Source organism: Salvia hispanica, chromosome 4 (genome assembly GCF_029641045.1).
Source record: "Salvia hispanica isolate PSC_SH4W2 chromosome 4, Shi_PSC_v1, whole genome shotgun sequence".
In the NCBI taxonomy this organism is placed as follows: domain Eukaryota; kingdom Viridiplantae; phylum Streptophyta; class Magnoliopsida; order Lamiales; family Lamiaceae; genus Salvia; species Salvia hispanica.
The window spans coordinates 17,402,327-17,418,782 of record NC_142695.1 but is presented as its reverse complement, the minus strand read 5'-3'; the positions used below and the strand labels follow the sequence as shown (position 1 = coordinate 17,418,782).

General features: G+C 37.2%; 3 protein-coding genes across 3 annotated transcripts; all 3 read right to left on the bottom strand.

Moving 5' to 3' along the window:
- Window positions 1-37: 37 nt before the first annotated feature.
- On the bottom strand, window positions 38-889 carry LOC125191936 (EPIDERMAL PATTERNING FACTOR-like protein 2). The gene is made up of 3 exons (XM_089069688.1): window positions 727-889; window positions 463-497; window positions 38-370 (listed from the first exon to the last, which is right to left on the bottom strand). The coding sequence occupies exons 1-3, from the start codon at window positions 815-817 to the stop codon at window positions 104-106; spliced, it is 393 nt and encodes a 130-aa protein (XP_088925814.1). The 5' UTR covers window positions 818-889; the 3' UTR covers window positions 38-103.
- Window positions 890-3,682: 2,793 nt separating this feature from the next.
- On the bottom strand, window positions 3,683-6,824 carry LOC125197242 (putative lipase ROG1). Its single transcript, XM_048095962.2, has 10 exons — window positions 6,474-6,824; window positions 6,002-6,069; window positions 5,616-5,686; window positions 5,292-5,540; window positions 4,981-5,141; window positions 4,854-4,909; window positions 4,682-4,734; window positions 4,481-4,610; window positions 4,151-4,248; window positions 3,683-4,025 (listed from the first exon to the last, which is right to left on the bottom strand). The coding sequence occupies exons 1-10, from the start codon at window positions 6,698-6,700 to the stop codon at window positions 3,954-3,956; spliced, it is 1,185 nt and encodes a 394-aa protein (XP_047951919.1). The 5' UTR covers window positions 6,701-6,824; the 3' UTR covers window positions 3,683-3,953.
- A 6,037-nt stretch (window positions 6,825-12,861) lies between these two features.
- Window positions 12,862-16,456, bottom strand: LOC125194385 (putative xyloglucan glycosyltransferase 12). Its single transcript, XM_048092570.2, has 5 exons — window positions 15,315-16,456; window positions 14,932-15,240; window positions 14,516-14,806; window positions 14,320-14,433; window positions 12,862-13,848 (listed from the first exon to the last, which is right to left on the bottom strand). The coding sequence occupies exons 1-5, from the start codon at window positions 16,038-16,040 to the stop codon at window positions 13,222-13,224; spliced, it is 2,067 nt and encodes a 688-aa protein (XP_047948527.1). The 5' UTR covers window positions 16,041-16,456; the 3' UTR covers window positions 12,862-13,221.

Genomic DNA, 16,456 nt, shown 5'->3' with positions numbered 1-16,456 from the left:
CTTTAACCTATCAAATTAAGCAAAATGAATCTCTTCATATACACACACATACTATTACATTATGATGGTAGATAAATTACAGATGTTAAATATATTGAGATTCTTAGACCCCACTAGGGTTGAAATATAAATCTCCACACTTACATTTCCAACACATTGGCTTATAATTTGAAATATAATCTCCCCTCGAATAGGCAATGATATTAATTCCTGGAAAATATAGTTTTTTATGGAAGACGAATTTGTTTGGGGTCACAATTGGAACCTGAACTGCCTCACAATTTCCACAAGACTTGCATTTTTTATTATCACATCTTGGAGGCTTTGATCCTATCACTCCCATTTTCATCACCTTTTCTTCATTAATTCTCTGCACATACATAAATACATTACAAAAAGTTATATAGTGCTATGTGAAGCATTATTTTTGTCCTGAATGAGAGATATTTCAAGAATCCTTACTATTGTGAAATCGGACTGTTTCGATATCTGTCTTCCTGAAAAAAAAATGCAATAATAAATACATAAACAATGTCACATGCACATACGCACAAAGATCTACAATGAATGTATCACTTCGGTAAAGAAGACACTATACTAGGTTGAGTCTCATAGAGAGTGAACGTTCGATAATATATTTATTCATCAAATACATGCATACACTGTAAATCTTTACGAAGAAATAACGAAAAATAGATCTTACTTGCGTGCGTATAGTATACTTACCTCGGGCCATGAAATGGAGTGGATTTGAAGTGAGTAACAGTAAAAATTCCAATGCTAGTAGATATTGAATCATGTATTTGAATTTCATCATGCAAACCAATGAACTTTTTGAGGGAGGGAAAGAGGTTAGCAAAGAAAGTTAAGAGTAGTGAATCTATCAACAAGTGAACTTCTTATAAAGGGTCGATTTTGGAGAGAAGTATCAACAAGAATATTATGATTAAATTGATATAGTTCAATGATTGAAGTTGGAAGACAAAAGGGTATTCTGCAAAAGATGGAGAGTGAAAACAACAAGTGAAAAACCCCCAAAGGGGAAACGACCTTTTCATTAATTTTGTCCTAGATTTATGAGCCCTACGTGGATAGAAATAATTTAAGAAATAGAGGTCCAAGATAAGGGAAATGACAAGAGGAAGGATATTGACAAGTAGAAAGGAATAAAAAATGGTTTTTGATTTTTCAAATTAGCTGGAAGGTAAGATAAAATGGTGACATTTCATGCATTAAGATAGATAGGGATTTGAGCTTAAGGGATTTGATTTCAGTTGAGTCCCCACCATATATTTTTGAAAATGGATATACAATCGTGCAACTGTCTATTCTGTTTTTGTACTACTTCTGGATTTAATTTGCTCCTGGCCATGGACTTGGTCACATCGAATTTTGGATCTCATAAACAACTTAATATTTACCAAATTGGATAGGTGATCTGAGTATTTACAAACAAAAAAAAAATGATAACTTGACAATTTTGTAATATTATAATGCTGAATAATTCTCTACACTTCCACTTTCCAGTATGTTTGTTGAAGAAAATCATAAGCAGTTTAAATTCTGATCTTTAATGTGAGAATATGTGTTTTCTAATAGAATTGATTCAAGCAATCAAAGTTAAACAATAAAAGAGCATTGTAGTAACACACTTAAATATTGGCATTCAGATAAACTAGCAGGGGTTGAAATAGTCATGTAGAGTCACTACTCTGTTTCACTATCAAAAGCATGTGAAGTTATAAATTTTCTACAAGTATGTTGGAGATTTTGTAGATTGCCTTTTTCTGATTTGGAATATCAGAGAAGCCCCAATTGTAGTGGAATAGGATCAAATGAAATTTTCTGAAGTTCAGCCTTATGGGAGGTGGACCAGTGGACCAGCCTAGGCCTCACATTGCTTCAGATAGTACAATTGGAAGATAGCAACTAAAAATAATAATAATAATAATAATAATTCAAACACGTTTAAACTGCAGTAAGATGACAACAAATTCAATATTTTTCAAAACATGTATTGGTATGATTTTAAAAGTATAAAGTGGTGTTTGATTTGAATTCAAAAATATGATTAATAAAATAATCCAAGCTTAATCAAATAAGTATTTTGTTTAAGTGATTAGACCCATAATATACCACTCGTAATCGTATGCATACCAACGTGCTTAGTTGTTGTTTTTTTTTTTTTTTTTTTTAAATAATGTATTTTTATTATAGTCTTTTTCATTGTTTTCATTTCTCATTTATAATTATATAATTTTTTAATCATATATATTTTGTTGTTTTAATGAAATTAAAAATTTGAACTTTATATGTAAAATTTAATTGTAATACTATAAAACTAAGAAAAAAATGAAAAAATAATTTAAGTGACTAAGATTTTTTAAGTTTTTTGTAACGAAAATTTTGTACAGCACTCCTACTATTTTTAACTGCATTCAAAAATTAGAATTTCATTTATCTATCAGAGAAATACCTTTAATCCACATATTTCTAATAGAAAATTAGAAGTGATTATTTTTTCTCACAATATTTAATGTTACTATTCTCTTATAATTTGTGTATAAAATGAAATTTAATACTCCCTCCGTCCCGGAGTATTAGACTCACTTCTTTTGAGCATATGATTTAAAGAATTGATATTTAAATAGTTAAAGTGGAGAGAGTAAAGTATGAGAGAGGGAAAAAATAGGGGAGATGAGAGAAAAAAGTAGGTGGAGAATAAAATAAGATAGATGCTTTTTGCTAAAAAAGGAAATGAGTCTAATATGTTGGGACATCCTAAAAAAGAAAGTTGATCTAATACCTTGGGACGGAGGGAGTACTAGTTTGCAAGCGTACACCAAAATAAGGGGAGGTGGACCATCCTAGCCTATCAAAGATAAAAACTGGTACATCTCGAATTATTATTGTCTTAAATTTAATCTAACATGTATATGATCAAATGATGCTTTTGTAAGTGGTAAAAGTAACAATTCTGCAGCATTAATGGAAGGTGCAACAGTGGACCAGCCTAGTCTATCAAATGTACAAACATGGCTTCTCAGATCAATCTGTATCGAGGGTATATTGTTAGAACACAAAAAGTAATTTTGAAATAATTTAGATTTCAAATATGTAAACTTTTGCAATTTTCTCATAATGATCAAAATTGAACCCAACGTGACAACAACACAACATTTTTTTATTTAAATGAATGGTCGACGAGGTGGAGATCAAGTAGATGAGAGAAAGAGAGGATGGATCATTTGGAATTTGCGCTCGTTTGATTTTTCAACATCGATTTCAATTTCGACTATATGAGTAATTGAGGAAGATTAAATTTCGTAAATTTTCATTTAATTTTTAAAAAGCTTTGGATATGATAGACCAGTATCTAACAAAATTTCGTGATCTTAGTGGTATTATTACTAAATTATTAGTAATACTTAGTATGACCTTAAAATTCAACTATTACACCTCAAAATATGGCAGCATTAGAAGTTCTCTTGCGGCATAAAACAATATACTCCATCTGTATCATTGTAATAGAGTCATTTCCCTTTTTAGTAAAAGTCAACACATTTTTCCACACATACTTTACTCTCTCTTTTTTTTTTCTATCTCTCTACCTTTTTCATTTTCCACTTTATTCTCCATTTACTTAACCCACCTAATGGAGTACAATTTTTCTTAATCTCCGTGCCGAAAAGAAACGCCTCCATTACTATGGAACGAAGGGAGTACTAGCTACAAAGTGAGATCCAGAATTCACTAAAACTATTCTATAAATTACAAATCCACCACTTCATTGCGAAGCAACTACCCTTTCCCTATCTGCACCTTAATTTCCTCTTTAGCTGTTCAAGCAAACAGTATCACAGCAACTAACCATCAACAAACTTTAAAAATAACTAAGCTGCACTTCGTTGCCCGACAATCATCTGCACACAAACATGGCTCGATACAGTCTCTCACAATACAAAGTTATCGATCATATGCTGTATGACATCCGCACCCTCAGAATTGATACATTGAGTTTTAACCTATCATTATGATCACAAAGGAATTGAGAAGTCAAAGCAGTTTGCAGAAAAATAACTCAATAGTTAAAAGCCCCCCTAAATAGTTTCTAGTATTATGCATCTTAAGAAGGCCTCAATAAGCTTGCCTGAATTGTGCTGTGTGCAAGAAGCCATTGCATACTTCCGGTGAAGCTGACATCGACTCGTTCCCAGTTCAGCCTAGTCAGCCCTCTGATCATTGTCTCTACAATGTAAAAAGAAGGTGAATATCAACAACTTTCAACTTAGTTACCACTTACCAAGAATCAATAAGTTCATTGACATAGACGACCATCGTCCCATGCCATGTCGCATATATTATGATGAGAGACGCGAGGAAACAAAGAGTGTGTAGCAAACAAGGAACTTCAGTAGAGCCAAATGAATCATGGAGTGTGTAATGGCACAAGTTCAATAATTTTGAAGAACACACACACCTTCCATATCCCTTGTCCTGCCTCTAGCAGCTTTGATTTCCAATGGAACTCCTTGAGGGCTGCTGACAGCACTTGCTTTCTCCTCGTTGACGATATGGGGGTATTTAGCGTTTCTCTCAAGACTCCGGCGCTACAAAAAACACACAGTCAGATGTTTGATCCTTCTGAAAAGCAGACATCAGCAGTAGTGGTGATCTGTACCTTTGGGAGCTCACTCAGACGACGCAGTGATGATGAACTCCACCCCACAATATCTAGATTAGGTGTCAAGGCCATTACACAAAGTAATAGTACTATGTTTTTATGTTTTCTATCACTGGAGAAGACATCCAACTTAAAAAATACTACTAAATTAGTAACATCGGGAGGATACTGTCAAAACGTACATTTGCATAGGCTGCACGCCTCTTAAATGACTGCAACGCAGATCTGCAGCAAGCATCAAAGTTTTTCAGTCATACAGTTTGAAGAACCTAAAATAAAGACAGATAAAGACTCACATAAACTTCAGGTCTTCAGAATCACTGCTCATTCTGAGCAGAATTGGAGCTTTTCCATCATCCGAATCACTCAAGAACAAATGCCTACCCGTTCTACCAAGTAGAAACGAAGCACGGGTTGCTAGTCTCTCCATGGTGTAGACACCACAGAAAACCGGAACCTGCACAAAGAATCAGCCTTACTAACAGAAAATAATCACAAACAACAGACCCCATTCATCAATATCAAAAAATCGAAGTAGCATTACATTTTATAGAGATTTACCACATAAACAGAACTAACAGGTAAGATAAAGTGTATGCTAGATCACCTGTTTATGCCCCCTCGAACCAAGATGTGGCGTTGCAAATGTAATAAAGTTCACAGGTTCGAGCCCTGCAACAACTCCCCTTCGTTTCTCTTCACCGACACATTCACCACCACTTTGCTCAATGTTGGTTTGCATCACATTTTGCTGGTAAAGCACAGCAACGGCGTATCTTGCTATCAAGCCACCGAGTGAGTGGCCTAGAAACGAAATCTTCTGAAGATTTGGATGGAGGCTGACAACAGAAACCACCTGAGAAGCAAAATGTTGATCAAGTTCAAGTTGTACAGTGTGATGACTTATAAAATCGAAAATTTGATCACAAACCTCGTCAGCTAATCTCTTCCCCATAACATCAACACCATCAAACGTCAACATTGAAGTATTCGACTGACTGCCTGGATTGATCATGTTCATCGAGATTAGGTTAAGAATTACAGCTTCTGACTTCACCCAATGCAACTCATAAGTTTCATAAGATCAAGAAAATGTGGATTCTTGTTGTAAAATAGAATGATAAGAGAAAAATGGTTGAAGGGGTTTAGAATATATGCATAATCTGTTCAAAAATCAAGCAAATCACTTTCTGTAACTTCATAAGATTGGATTATACAAATAGTCTTGATTAATTACCTAGTCTAACATAAATCTTGGCTTAAAGCAAAGCAAGCACTGAATAAAGAATCTAGCAAATACCAAAAAAATGAGCTCACAATGTACTAAAACATCATCTGGATAAGCCTTCACGAACTGCTTTGCTGCATACCTCCAATTTTGAGCACTGCAAACAAACCATATCAAATTTATTTTCCATAATTTGGTGACGGAACAATGAATCAACTCATCAAATGCTTTTGTAAATTATAGTATTTTTAAATTTTGGCAAATCTACCTAAGAATTCGGCATGTTTCATCGATTGATAATGTCACACAAGTAGGACCTAAATCAAATTTTACGTAAAATTGAGGTTTTTTTTGAGATAATAAATGAAAAATGGAACATTTTTTCGAATAACATTGTGAAAACTGAGTACACAAAAATAATGATGTATCATACACGAACTTATAGCATTTTTTGAATCCAAATACTTAAATTTAGGGTGCTTCTAATTTTTGGTGTGAAATTAAAAATAATTTGGCTTCCAAATGAAAAAGAAGAAAAATGAGAAGCTACCACTTTTGTACCTTCCAATAATACCATTGACCGTAACGACGAGGTGCGTGGGAGAATGATCCCTCCTCCCGCTGCACCCAGCCTCCATGTCTAATCTCATACACGCAAATCTCGGGATTAAATAGTAGCTCAGTTTCTTCTTCTGCTGCTTCTTCTTCATGATTTCGCGATTGCTCGGTTTGTTTTCCATCTCTTTCGCTTGTTTCACACTATCTTCTACTCTCTTACTATTTTCCATCTCCAATGAAATGTATGTGAATTAGCGAATGGATTTCTGTTCACAAGTTAGTTATAGAAATGGAAGCGCCATGCCTGACTTCAATTCAACGCATTTCTTTCTAGAATTTGCACACATTAATTCTATTTTTTTTAATTTGTTCGATTAAAGCGTAGTGAAAAATAATTATAGCTTTTGTTTGTTTTAGGTGTTTGGTTTACGCAGGGGTAAGATTGTCATTTACATGTCTGAGGTTGGAGTGGTCAAGATTCTGGAAATACTATAAGAATAAACTAATTTTATTATATTCTTTTCGTGTTGTGCAATTTGCAATTTAGCATGTGATGAATATGATATGGTGGCTTTTGTGGGCTAAGTTTCCATCTATTTATATTATTACTTACTATCTATTCTTGAATTCAAACACAATCCAAGTTAAATACACACCGACATAGTTAATACTACTACTAATTAGCAAATTACAAGCATGATGACGCGTTTAATCTAAACTAGTGGTGTAAATTCGGGTACCCAAACCCAAAATCTCAAAAATATCATACACAATACCCGATCCGTATGTGAATTTGAGTACCCTAATACTCGATGCGGGTACCCGAACCCAACCAATCGGGTACCCATAAACCCGGAATTATTATATTTAAAATTTATTCTTTTATATAAATTAAATTGTGATGACAATAGAAATTATTAAAAAGAATACAATACTTATACTCCATTCGTCTCATAGTAGATGTCACACTTTCTTTTTAGTTTGTCCCACAAAAGATGTCACATTTACTTTTTTAGAAAAAGCCCTCTCTCACATTAATATAAATATACTATATTCTCTTTCCACATAACACACAAAACAATATCTCCTAAAATCTCGTGTCATTCTCCAAGTGTGCGGTCTACTATGGGACGGAGAGAGTACTATTTATTGACTATAATTCTATAATAGACATTAGACAAATAGAAACTTGAAAAAGTGAGGCACACAAAAAATTTATATATCTACATGTGATTAAATAAAGTTACCCTAGATTTACCCTATGAGCCATAGGCCCTATACTAATAAAAATATTTATCACAAATACATAATTAATCGGGTTTAATCGGGTATTAGTCGGGTACTCTAAACCCGAAAAATCCAAACATTAACTACTCAAACCCGTACCCGAACTCATAATTTCGGGTTTCACGGTACCCAAAACCCGTCGGGTACTGAGACTGGGTCGGGAATATCCAAAACCCACTGATTAAATTTTCAGGCCTATAAACATATTTTGTTGTAAAGATAGAATGTGTATGGTGGCTTTTATGTTAATGGCTAAAAATGTCAAAATTAAAAAAATTGGAAAATTGTATAAATAAGACGGTGATTAGTTGATTACAAAATTGATAAGCTAAATGTGCATGCATGATATTAAGAATAAGAATAGTGTGTTAAGTGGATAGTGAATAAAGTAATAGAGATGAAGAGAGAATAAAGTAAAGAAAAGTATTATTGTTTGAAAAAAAAAATAACTCAATTATTTTAGAATTTTCTAAAATAAAATTAAAAAAAACAAGTCAATTAACAAGGAATTATTTCACATTCTAGATTATCATACAATAATTTAAACTTTTCAAATTTCAAATTTTTTTATAAAAAAAAGTTAAAACTAAATTTAAGAGGATTACTAAAAGAAATTCAAAGTTAGAGACAAACACGATACTCCACTCACTTCATAAGTAGAGTCAGACATAAAGGTTGGGATTTTTTGTTTTATCTTATGATCTATTATGAATATTCGAAATAAAATGATATTCACAAATTTGAATCAAACTGAGAGCTTGAAAAAAAAAAACTCATGTGACAGTTTGCTTCATGGCTAAGAATTTGATGTCCACTCTATCCCTCAACGGCCAATGAATTGAATGAAGAATATAGTGACAACAATGATTGGAGCGAAAATTGAGGGCATCTGCATCGCACGCGACGAGACCGACGTCTAGACGAGACGAGACATTCGTCGCGCGATGCGTGCCGGCGAGGCCGGCCTCGAGCTGGCGAGACGACGCACGCGCCCCACGTGGCCCACGCTGGAAGATGGCGTGACGTCCACTCGCCGGCCCGCGAGTGGGCGTTGGAATTATGAAGTAATAATTTATTTATTTTATAAATTCGAAAAATTCGAATTTAATAAAAAAAAATTAAACGATCAAATGACCGTTGCATCAAACGGTCGAATTTTTTAATTTTTTTTTCTTTTCTTTTATTATTCTATAAATATACTGCATCCGTCCCCCAAAATTTGCTACACTTTGACCCGACACGGGTTTTAAGAAATGTAATGGAAAGTGAGTTGAAAAAGTTGGTGGAATGTGGGTCCTACTTTTAAAGTATTAGTTTTATAATAAAATGTGAGTAGGAATGAGTTAGTGGAATATGGGGTCCACTACCAAAAATGGTAAAAGTGAAGTGTATCAAATTTTTAGGGACGGACCGAAATAGTAAACTGTATCAAATTTTCAGGGACAGAGGTAGTACTTTATACTCCATTCACTATTTTACACAGAAACACTACTCTCATTCCTCTTCCATTCACTACACTCATCTATTCCTCTCTCTCCAATTGTTGAAAAAATGTCCGGCGATGGAAACTCCAGCGGCGGCAGGCGGCGCTCCGGCGGGTTTGAATTGAACTCGTTCGACGATTGGGCGAGCATGTACAACTTTTTGGGTACTCCCGGTTCATCGCCGGGCACCCAAGCCTCGACCACTTCCCCGGCGTACCAAACACCACATTTTGATGTGGATGCATACTATCGCCCCCCCCCAGAGGTACGGGCAATCGTCGGGATTATCCCAAATTTCGGAGAATTTTTTGCCGCCTGAACGCACTTTGCCCGACTGGCCAATAGGTGGAGGCTCCGGCTCCGGCAGGATCGGCCTCAGGATCGGCGTCAATGCCGAGGAGGAAGAGGGCGACCACGAGGTTGTGGGAGACGACAGCCAAAATGAGACGTTGGCTCTGTACGACGCTTGGATCAGCGTCTCGTACGATCCTGTCGTCGGGAATCAACAAACCAACAAGTGTTTTTGGAAAAAAGTCACCGAAGTTTACAACGCACGATGGCCGAAGAACACCTTTGCCCGCAACGTGAAGATGCTCTGCAGTCATTGAGACCGATGCGACAAAGATGTCAAAAAATTTTGCGCGATATTCAGGGCAGAAGAGGCGAATTATCAAAGCGGAGCCGGTGGAGCCGACATTCTGAGAGTGGCGTTGCGGGTCTTCAAAGACGATGTCGGTAAAGATTTCAAGTTTGTCGATGGTTGGTCGCAAGTCCACCACCTTGAAAGGTGGGTTAACGGTGTCGAGTCGGGCTCGAAACGCACTAAGCACACGGCGCGTGGCCACTACTCGTCTAGTGATGGCGGTGAAGGCAACACCTCACGTGAGGGCACGCCAACCGATACGCCAACCGATGATGCAGGGGGTCTTCTTCCAGTGCACGACGTCGGCTGCAAGGGACCAAGGCAGTGAAGGCGGCGAGAGCGAGGGGGAAAGGGAGAGGGAGGGGGAGGGGCCGCGGCGAACGAGGGCTCGGGCTCCGACACGGGCATGGGCACGGGCTACAACAGCCTAATGTCCATGTACCTGGTCGCCACGATGGCTGACACTTCAAAAATGAATCCTCGCCAATTTGAAGCCCATATGGACGGAATTGAGCATCTGAGAGCTCAACTTGGTATTCGGAATCAATCTAACTTGGGTGCACCGCCGACTTCGGGGGATGATTCGCCGGCGGAGTAGTTTTTATAGTTTAATTTATAGTATTTTAATTATGTATTTTTTTATTTTTTTGGTTTTTAAATTGTAATTTTTATTTTATTTAATGAAGTGTGTTTTTATTAATTGAGTTTGTTGGAATTAAAAATAAAAAATGAAATTGAATGAATAGTTAAGAGATGGTTAAGAGATGTAGGGATGCGGGTGTTGTCTCTTAGTTAAGAGGTGAGCTGAAAAGTATAGTGGGACTCATGAATAGTTAAGAGATGAGACGGTTAAAAGACAGGGACGCGGATGGCCTGACAGAGACTATGACCAAGATTTATAATGCAAATTGTGTCGCTCTCTTAAGAATTCTTATTTGCTTGTTCTTTCCTTTTTTCTTTTTTTTTTGGTATTCATTTTATTGTTTTGTTTTTTGATGAGCTTAATTAAGAGTTAGTTAGGTACATTTGTCCACCACCGATTCCAGGTGGTTTAAAGCATGCATTTTATGTTATCACAGAAATGTAAAGGCTCTCAAATTCGACATCATGGCCCTAATTATTGAATTTGATGTTGCCATTACTAATAAAAGGAACATAAACTAGACAATGAATATCGATTCGAATAGACACCAAATAAACTCTATTTCTTACAGTTGGGATTTGGATAAATTAAATTGTAAAAAGGCAGGCATCCATTGTGATCATTTATTGTAATGTCGCCGAAGGAAGTGACAATAATGCCAGATTATGTGTTACACAGCTTACACCATTGCAGTTTGATATAGTGAGATGAGATTAATTTTAAGATATATTATTGCAGGGTTGGATATTGTTACATTTGTTTGTTTTATATCCAAATTTAGGCAAACGGGATCATAATTCAATTCACCTTCAATACGTGTACACGGTGTACAACAATTTGATGGTATGCACTTGACAGGCATCTAACACCTAGAAATTAAAGTAGGATATGCATTAATCTCAGCTAATTTAATTTAATTTAATTTCTTAGAGGAGATGATAACGACCTAACTCAAATATAGAGTTGGACTATACTAGATGTTTAATGGGTAATTTATGTAAATAGGACTTGAAAACTAGCTAACCCAAAATAAGAATTGCTCTAGACTAGATGTGGTGAATCATCATCATATCTACATATGGAAATCACAAGTAAAGAACACACTGTTTCTTCAATATTCTTTTAAAATCATCACCTTATCAGGTTATCTTGTGTAAATTAATATACAATAAACCCATTATCAGATCAAATAATAAAAAAAGAATATTTTTTTTAAATCTCAAACTTATAATTAGAAAAATTAGCCTCCACCTCATCTTGTAAAGGTTCAGCCATTAAATTGAAGAGATATTTTAATCCCTAACACCAAAAAGTTTTTTTAACAAAGTATATACGGAACCAATTTTAGACTATAAGTATAATCTTAACAAAACATAAAATGCTCATATAATTAGTACCAAAGTTTCCTCAAACTTTACTCTGATGATTCATTAAATAATGTTTAGATTACTAATTAGGTGAAAATCAATTTGACATTAAATTTAATGTCATTGTTACTTTTACTACCAAAAATATACCAACTTATTATATAAAGCATATATAGCTATCAAAATATAATTATCAAAATCATAAAATAACATATACTCCATTAAATCAATTGGGCCCCAGTCAAATTTGTTTCTAATCATCAAATAAATAATATACTCCTATAGATGGAGTCAAGAAAAACTATTTTATGTTCTTTTTTATAATCCTTTTAGTCATTGATCTAGTGATCACTCACTAAAGTAATCTCACAATCAAGTGGATCATCTCCAGTGCTTCTTTTTTTTTCTCTCTTTTTCTTATGCTTTAATTTTTATTTCCTTTGATTAATGAAACACCACTAACCTTAAAGTACAAACTCTCCCCACATGTATGCTCAAAGTGTGCACACCTATTGTGACACCACACTCATGTTGGTGTTGAATACGTGTTTTTTGTGCGAAGCTCTTACCATCACCATAAGAAAAAAAGGAGTAGAAATAGTCCACCATAATCTTGGTTGAGAATGAGAAAATAAAGATAAACAAACGAAATTCCAATTGGAAAGGAAGAAAAAGAAAGAAATAAAAATATTTCAAGCAAATCGGACAGCACAAGTTGGTAAAGACAAATTTAGAAATTAAAAACATTAAGACAATAAAATAAAAAAAATTACTAAATAAATTTAAATTAACCTTCTGGTAGATTGAGGCATAGATTTTCACTCATTCATCAAAATTGCCAACCAGATTAATTCATTTCAACTAGAAGGTTTTTTCCCCACTGAATGAGGATTTCAGTTCCTCTCATTTTACTAAAAATGACCAAACATTATTCACACAAAATAATGAATATAGCTTCCACCATCACTACTATACTACTTCCCCCCGTATCATAGCTCAATAAATTCCTTCTTACAGAATGAATATTCCAAAAAAACAAAAGAATAGAAACCAATAGATTTAACAACTTACAAAACGAGAACAAAATATAGGGTTGTCGCCATATCTTTACAGGCCTCCCCCTCTCATCCCACGAGACACAACACCGATGTGCCGGCGTCTCTCGTCTCTTTTTACAACTGCCGTGCTGCCAAACGCGAAATCAGCTGGAGCCTTCTCCACGAGCAAGGCCGTGTCGTGCCATTCTAAACCCAGCCTGTTACATCTCTACACCAGATTTCTTGCATATGTTCACAGTCTACAACATTCTTTGCTCGAGCAACGGCCATTACTGCACCTGCTCGCCGATCAAGTCGAGGCCCACGAGCAAGAACGAGATCCCCTGAAAGAGCAGGAAGTAGAAATGGATTCCCTGAGCGGACAAGAGGCTTCTTGCCGCGGCTGTCAAGAGAAGGAAAGCGAGGGCAAGCTCTTTCGTGTAAATCCGATTGTGTTTCTTTTTCTGGGAATCCTTCTTCATCTGTCGGTTGATCTCCTCCTTGAGTTCCTCCAAGTTAGGCTCTGAGCTGCCTCTTTGGTGTGTCGGGGGCTTCTCAACCAACGACTGTAGATCACCCTCGGAGGAGCGTCCAGATTTCTTGGTGACTACCCACTCGTAAGCACTTCCGAGCTGGAAGAGACCGGATATCATGGCGTTGAACTTAGTGACCGACATGGTGTTCTCGAACAGCAGGTAAGGAACGATAAATGGGAATGACTTTGGGGCAGGCATTATGTTGAGGAACGACATTGTGGCTGGGATGTAACAGACGACCCACGCAGGGAGCGTGGCCTCGGGAACAAACATTGTTAATGGCAGAATGATGCAGAAAAGGGTGAATGAGTAAAACGGAAGAATAAGTTTTCTCAGCAAGAAGAAGAGGAAAATCATGTTGAATTTCTTCCACGCACTTATCTGCAATCGACAAAACAAGGAAAACAATCAGCATTTCAGTTTTCGAATTTAGTCATGGAGCGGTTACTTTTGAGTGCTCGAGTATTTGAGGATACACAATCAAATAAGCTCAAATTATCGGATTCGGATCAGCCCTACTACTTTTCATTATCAAAACTATCACCTAGAATAAACATGACAGATATTTTCTGTTATTTTGAGTGATAAACTAAACTGTCAATACATAAGATCGAGTATTCGAAGGATTACACTACCAAACATGCTCAAAATTAACGGATTAGCCCTAAAGCATTACTTGGATCTATCTGAACTATCACCTAAAGTAAACACTACAAATATTTTTGGTTACATTGAGAGATTGACTAAACTTGACTAAACACAATTATACAAACTCAATTATTCAATCCATCAATCACAACACGAATCAGAGTAAACGCCCCTGTAAAGGCTAAACATCATCAAACACCGTACCTTAGATTTTATAATAGCAGGCAAACAGAGACGGAAAAGCTGCATTGGGCCAGAATGCCATCTATGTTGCTGCTTCCGATAAGCTTCATATGACTCCGGCAATTCACATTGGCACTGAAACGTCATACAAAACACAATCAGCAACTAAAATCAACATTTGATCGCCTTTAATCAGCAACTGACTGTGAAATAGTACCTCGACATCATTCAAAAATACAAACTTCCATCCATGAAGATGAGCACGGACTGCAATGTCCATGTCCTCAACAGTGGTCCTCTCCATCCACCCACCAGATTCCTCCAATGCCTTGATCCTCCACACTCCGGCAGTCCCATTAAACCCAAAGAAGTTGATGAAATGCCCATTAACCTGCTGCTCAACTTCAAAATGAAATGCCAAATTGATGAGCTGCAGCCTTGTTAGCAGATTCTCTTCCTTGTTCACAAATGACCACCTTGCTTGAACCAACCCTACTTCATCATTATCCTACAATCCAAATCCAAAACAAGATCCTCATTAGATATGGCCCACAAACCCCAATCACGCCAGCCCTAATTATGACTACTAAACCCAGAATTGGGCATTGGTGAACCCTAATTGGGAATATATACCTGAAAGTGTGGAACAGTCCGCTTTAGGAAATCCGCATTAGGCTGGAAATCAGCGTCGAAAATAGCCACAAATTCATAATCTTTAACATAGCTGCAACTCATGGCAGATTTGAGATTGCCAGCCTTGTATCCCTCTCTAATCACTCTATGTCTGTAAACAATGTTGGCCCCATTGTCCCGCCATTTCTGGACCTCTTCCTTGATCAGCATCTGCGCCGTCGGGTCATCCGAATCATCCAGAACTTGAATCAGCATTCTCCCCTTAGGCCAATCCATTTCACACACAGCCCCAATTGACTGCTGATAAACCTATCACACCAGCAAAATCTATAAATTCCCAATCTAAAACATGAAGTAAATCACATGGATAGAGAGGGAAATACCTCTTTCTCGTTGCACATAGGGATCTGGACCAAAACCATGGGGAAATAGCCTTCTCCATCTCCAGATTCAACATCGATTAGGTCTTGTTTGGCAATGGGTTTAATTTTTTTCAATTTAATCCAAAAGCAGCCCAAGCAGAGAATCAGTCTATCGACGCTCTGGACTATAAACAGCACAATGCAAGCGCTGGTCAAGAACTGGAGCGGCGGAGCGATGTACCCGACCCGGATCCGGACCCAATTGGAATACACCGTCCCAAACAAATCCCTCACTCCAAACCCGGAGTAAATCTGGGCCAGATGAAGATCCGGAGCCTCGAAATGCCAACCCCTAAAATAAGCGGCGAGCTCGAATCCCAGCAGGAGAAGCGAAAGCCCTAGCGCGATTTTGATGGCGGTGTAAAATCTCGACTTGATCTTGGGGTTCTCGACGGGGTCGGCGGCGTCGGTGCGCCCCGCGGCGATGCGGCGGCGGACGACGGCGCCGAGGGACACGAACGCGGCGGCGATGGAGGCGAGGCAGCCGGCGGCCTTGTGGGCCCGGAGGAGGATCACCCACGTCAGCTGCTTGGCGTTTTTGTTGCGGCCGCGCTTCGAGACGGCGTCGTTCAGGAATTCCTCGTCGGAGGGGGACTCTATCTCCACCATTGACCAGTTGTTGGGATTCTCCATCTTCACCACCACCGGTGTGCCTCTGTGGGCTTCCTTCCCCCACCACGGCGCCATTGCTGCCGAATTGGGTTTCAATGTGGAACAAAATTGAATCTTGGGAGTGGGTTTTGAGCTACAATGCTAATCAGTTAGAGAGAGAGATTGAGATGTAGAGAAATCAGTGCTAATCCATGGGGGAATTTGAATGGAGGTTATAAGGAAACAGAAATGCTGCTGCACAACATCAATAATTAATTATTTAAAAAATTGAATTTTGAGATTGAAGAAGTAGGAGAAGGTTGTTGCAGTGAGGAACAGTACAAAATAAAGGGGCTCTACATTCATACACTACATTCATTTACAGCTTGCACATATTCAAATTTGGAGAGAGAGAGAGAGACAGGGTAACAGCTCAACACGTTTTTGATCATCAGATTCCACAGTATAAAATCAGAAATTGGAAATTATGTAAATTTCAAAATTAAAAATAG

Excerpts from the sequence above, each read along its gene's own strand:
- LOC125191936 (XM_089069688.1), bottom strand. The coding sequence starts at position 817 with ATGATGAAATTCAAATACATGATTCAATATCTACTAGCATTGGAATTT. Across the intron at positions 498-726 it reads ACTCCATTTCATGGCCCGAG|GAAGACAGATATCGAAACAG; the intron begins GTAAGTATACTA and ends TTTTTTTTTCAG. Across the intron at positions 371-462 it reads AACAGTCCGATTTCACAATA|AGAATTAATGAAGAAAAGGT; the intron begins GTAAGGATTCTT and ends ATGTATGTGCAG.
- LOC125197242 (XM_048095962.2), bottom strand. The coding sequence starts at position 6,700 with ATGGAAAATAGTAAGAGAGTAGAAGATAGTGTGAAACAAGCGAAAGAG. Across the intron at positions 5,687-6,001 it reads AGATGATGTTTTAGTACATT|GCAGTCAGTCGAATACTTCA; the intron begins GTGAGCTCATTT and ends TGATCAATCCAG. Across the intron at positions 4,910-4,980 it reads TCTGAAGACCTGAAGTTTAT|ATCTGCGTTGCAGTCATTTA; the intron begins GTGAGTCTTTAT and ends TGCTTGCTGCAG.
- LOC125194385 (XM_048092570.2), bottom strand. The coding sequence starts at position 16,040 with ATGGCGCCGTGGTGGGGGAAGGAAGCCCACAGAGGCACACCGGTGGTG. Across the intron at positions 15,241-15,314 it reads CTATGTGCAACGAGAAAGAG|GTTTATCAGCAGTCAATTGG; the intron begins GTATTTCCCTCT and ends CTGGTGTGATAG. Across the intron at positions 14,807-14,931 it reads GGACTGTTCCACACTTTCAG|GATAATGATGAAGTAGGGTT; the intron begins GTATATATTCCC and ends TTTGGATTGTAG.